The sequence below is a fragment of the Aphanomyces astaci genome, assembly GCF_000520075.1.
Source record: "Aphanomyces astaci strain APO3 unplaced genomic scaffold supercont1.27, whole genome shotgun sequence".
NCBI classification, from domain to species: domain Eukaryota; phylum Oomycota; class Saprolegniomycetes; order Saprolegniales; family Verrucalvaceae; genus Aphanomyces; species Aphanomyces astaci.
Genome location: NW_009798290.1, coordinates 662,802 through 665,865, shown reverse-complemented (window position 1 = coordinate 665,865; position 3,064 = coordinate 662,802). Strand labels below are relative to the sequence as shown.

The 3,064-nt window shown below is 45.1% G+C and overlaps 1 protein-coding gene across 1 annotated transcript; it reads right to left on the bottom strand.

Annotated features, from left to right (window-relative positions):
• Positions 1 to 2,389: 2,389 nt before the first annotated feature.
• On the bottom strand, positions 2,390 to 2,917 carry H257_10359 (hypothetical protein; the record flags this gene model as incomplete). Its single annotated transcript, XM_009836876.1, has 1 exon — positions 2,390 to 2,917. One exon carries the CDS (start codon positions 2,915 to 2,917, stop codon positions 2,390 to 2,392), a length of 528 nt encoding a protein of 175 aa, XP_009835178.1.
• Between the last annotated feature and the right edge of the window lie 147 nt (positions 2,918 to 3,064).

Here is a 3,064-nt window from a genome sequence, read left to right as displayed (position 1 = left end):
CATATGCTAATCTATTTTTAGCATTTCGTGGCTTGTCATTGGGACAGGAAATATCCCTACCGTCGAGACTCTATTAAACGTGATGCATTTGTGACGAAGCTGAATGTCGTGTGCCAACGACGAAAATGCTGTGACAACGCCGAATTTGTTGTGACAATGATCAGTACTTTGTGAAAACGACTTGGTTCTGTGTGAGAGCGACCAGTTTATTGTGACTACGACGATTTCTATGTGCCAACGCCAAAATGCATGTGTGAGAATCTAAATTCATTGTGATGGAGATATTACCTCATTGAAAACACAACAGTTCCGGATAATTCATCACTTTTGCGGATGCAATATTTTTATTGTGCATTTGCATGTTTTTGTGGTACTGACGACATGTCGACATGCGCATATATCGAAAATGGACGAACTTTGAGGACGCTTTTCTCGAGCTGTGTAATACTTAGAGCAATACTACTCGTACTACAAGATAATCCATTACTAGCTCAGCCTATGCAGCATGGTCTGCACATACACAGCTCACTCTGGCATGAGTCATCTTACCCGCATGTACACGCTTGTTCTTGAAATACGACGAATTTGCCAAGTTCGAAGTTGTATTTCTCTACAGCTGTTGATGCAGGCGACATGCAATAATGTGTTCTTGATAGTATTGGTTGTTGTTATGAGGAATGGAGAGTTTCGTGACCCGTTGTGCAATATGCATTGAGAAATCGCTGACCTGCATCGCGCCTTTCCCGCATGTACGCCTGCGCAAGTATAAATCGTTTGTGCAAAACGTAAATAATTATGGAGATGAATAAAAATACGCATACTTAATACAAATATCAAAATAAAAATGTTCAAGCGAATAATAATATGTAACTGTCGCACGCATGTACAGTACACGTCGTTTGATTCCGTGGAAGTGGCAGATTCAGTTCCTGGTTGACTCGCACGCGACAACTTGAATAAAGATGCATATATCCCCTCGACAATGGTACACCACGATTTGAAGGAATCAAGGACCTTGAATTCTTCATAGTGATGTGTTCGTGTCCTGTTCCCGCATCTCCCAGTTACACCATTTTGCAGTTAAGTTGGTCGAATGCCCCAAGTTTTTGGCCGTGCGTCCGATATATTTGGTGTTGTGCCCGATATAATTAGCAGTGTGCCCAAATAATTGGCTATCTGCCCGATGTATTGTGTCGTGTGCCTCTTTTTCTGCGATTTTTTACGCAAATCACTAACGTTATATTAATACGTCTTTTTCTAACTGTAAATCGTGAAAAGATAGAGGTGAATCGATTTTGATTGGCTCATGCTATTTCTGAAAACTACTTGAAGTTCACAGTCAAAACTAAAAAATACTTGGAAGTTCAAAACTAGGCTTCAGAAATAGTATGAGCCAATCAAAATCGACTACCTCTTTTCTTTTTCACGATCCTCTTTTTCTACTTTTGGGTGTGAGTTGAGTAAAAATCGCAGAAAAAAAGGTAAAAAAGTAGGAAACTGTATTGTGCTTTCGAGCAAAATTTTGGATTTTGACGTGAATTCTTAAAAAACCACACGTCGTTCGTAAATCGATTCGATTGGCGCTTTCAAAATTGCCACGATTTGATTGGGTCAAACGACAGAAAGACATTTCCAGGACAAAGCAGATCGCACACCAAGCGGCAAGACGACGATGAGCACCATCGAGTCGGCAATCTCACAGCATACACGGTCATGCACTGTCTGCACGGCTACTTCTTCCTGGGGATGAAGCGTCGACAGCTTACTGCTGTGTACGGAAAGAGCAGCGGGCAAGAACTGGATCACCAAATACGATGCAATCGGGTGCTTTTCGCGCAAACTGTCCGTGGTCACCTTGCGAGTGTTCCAGGCTGGACTGTCGTCTGCAGTCATGGCTCGTCGAATGCTGGTTGAAGAATGGCGCGCAAAATGGACGTTCTATATAGTATAGGGCTGTCAAAGTCTTTAGCCAATCACACTGAGCTTTCGTAAATTGAGCCAATCAGACTCGTTCAAACCGAATCAACGATAGCGCCCCCACCCAAAATTTGTATCAAATCGACAATACTTGGAACCACCTTTATCATTTGCTACTTGCACACCCCTGCTTTTGCACGTTTGAAAAGTACAAATCGAAGTTACATCTGCTATAGACGGGACCGAATTGCACAATTCACTGGTCATCATGAACAACTTTTGAACACACAGCGAGGACATGCGCCGGGGTTCTACCGTTCGCATCGTAGAAAACCACACGCCATCGATTACAGCGAAAATTATCGGCGAGTAAAAACGATTGAATTGTCATGACATCGCTTATTGCACATCTTAATCAAAGTGCGCGGCATCTCGTTACATCATTCCTTGATTGCATGCTCTCGTGAGGACTTTACTCGTCACGAAGTCGCTTTTTTGTACCTTCGTCGGAACTCGGATGCTGCGTCATCCCAGCTTGCACGGAAGGCGTGACTTGCATGACATATTGGTGTATGCTGCGTACGCTCGCGGAAAGATGTGTCGTGGGCGTGCCTTCTTGCGTGACGTACTGTTGATACTGGAAATCAGCAAATCCATTCGGTGGGACAACGAAGAAGAGTCGTGGTGCTGGAGGGTTTCCAAGCAGGTTCAATACGTCGTTCAGATCCTTTTGTTTGCACGGATGTTTGGCCGCAATTGTCACCACAACGTCTGGCTTGACGATCGCGTCCACTGACAGGTCATGCTTGATAGTTGGCCGCAGGTAGACACCGATTGCAGCAGTGGCCACTTCGGAATCCGAGTTGAACTCGACAGGTTGTTGTCGGGGTACATGGACGATGCCCTTCTTCCCGTCGATGTCCCAGACCACAGGTGCAGCCGCGCTTCCCTCGCCCGGGTCCAAATCTTCTGCCACAACATTTTCACCCTCGGTGTCCATCGCATCGTCAGACTTCTCCTCGTCATCGCTGCCTTCGTCATAGTGGTCTTCGTTGTCCACCAAACTCGGACACACGCCGTCGGGCTGGATGAGGCGCCGAATTCGAAAGGATCCACCATGAGGCAACACCGAATGCACGTATCTTTC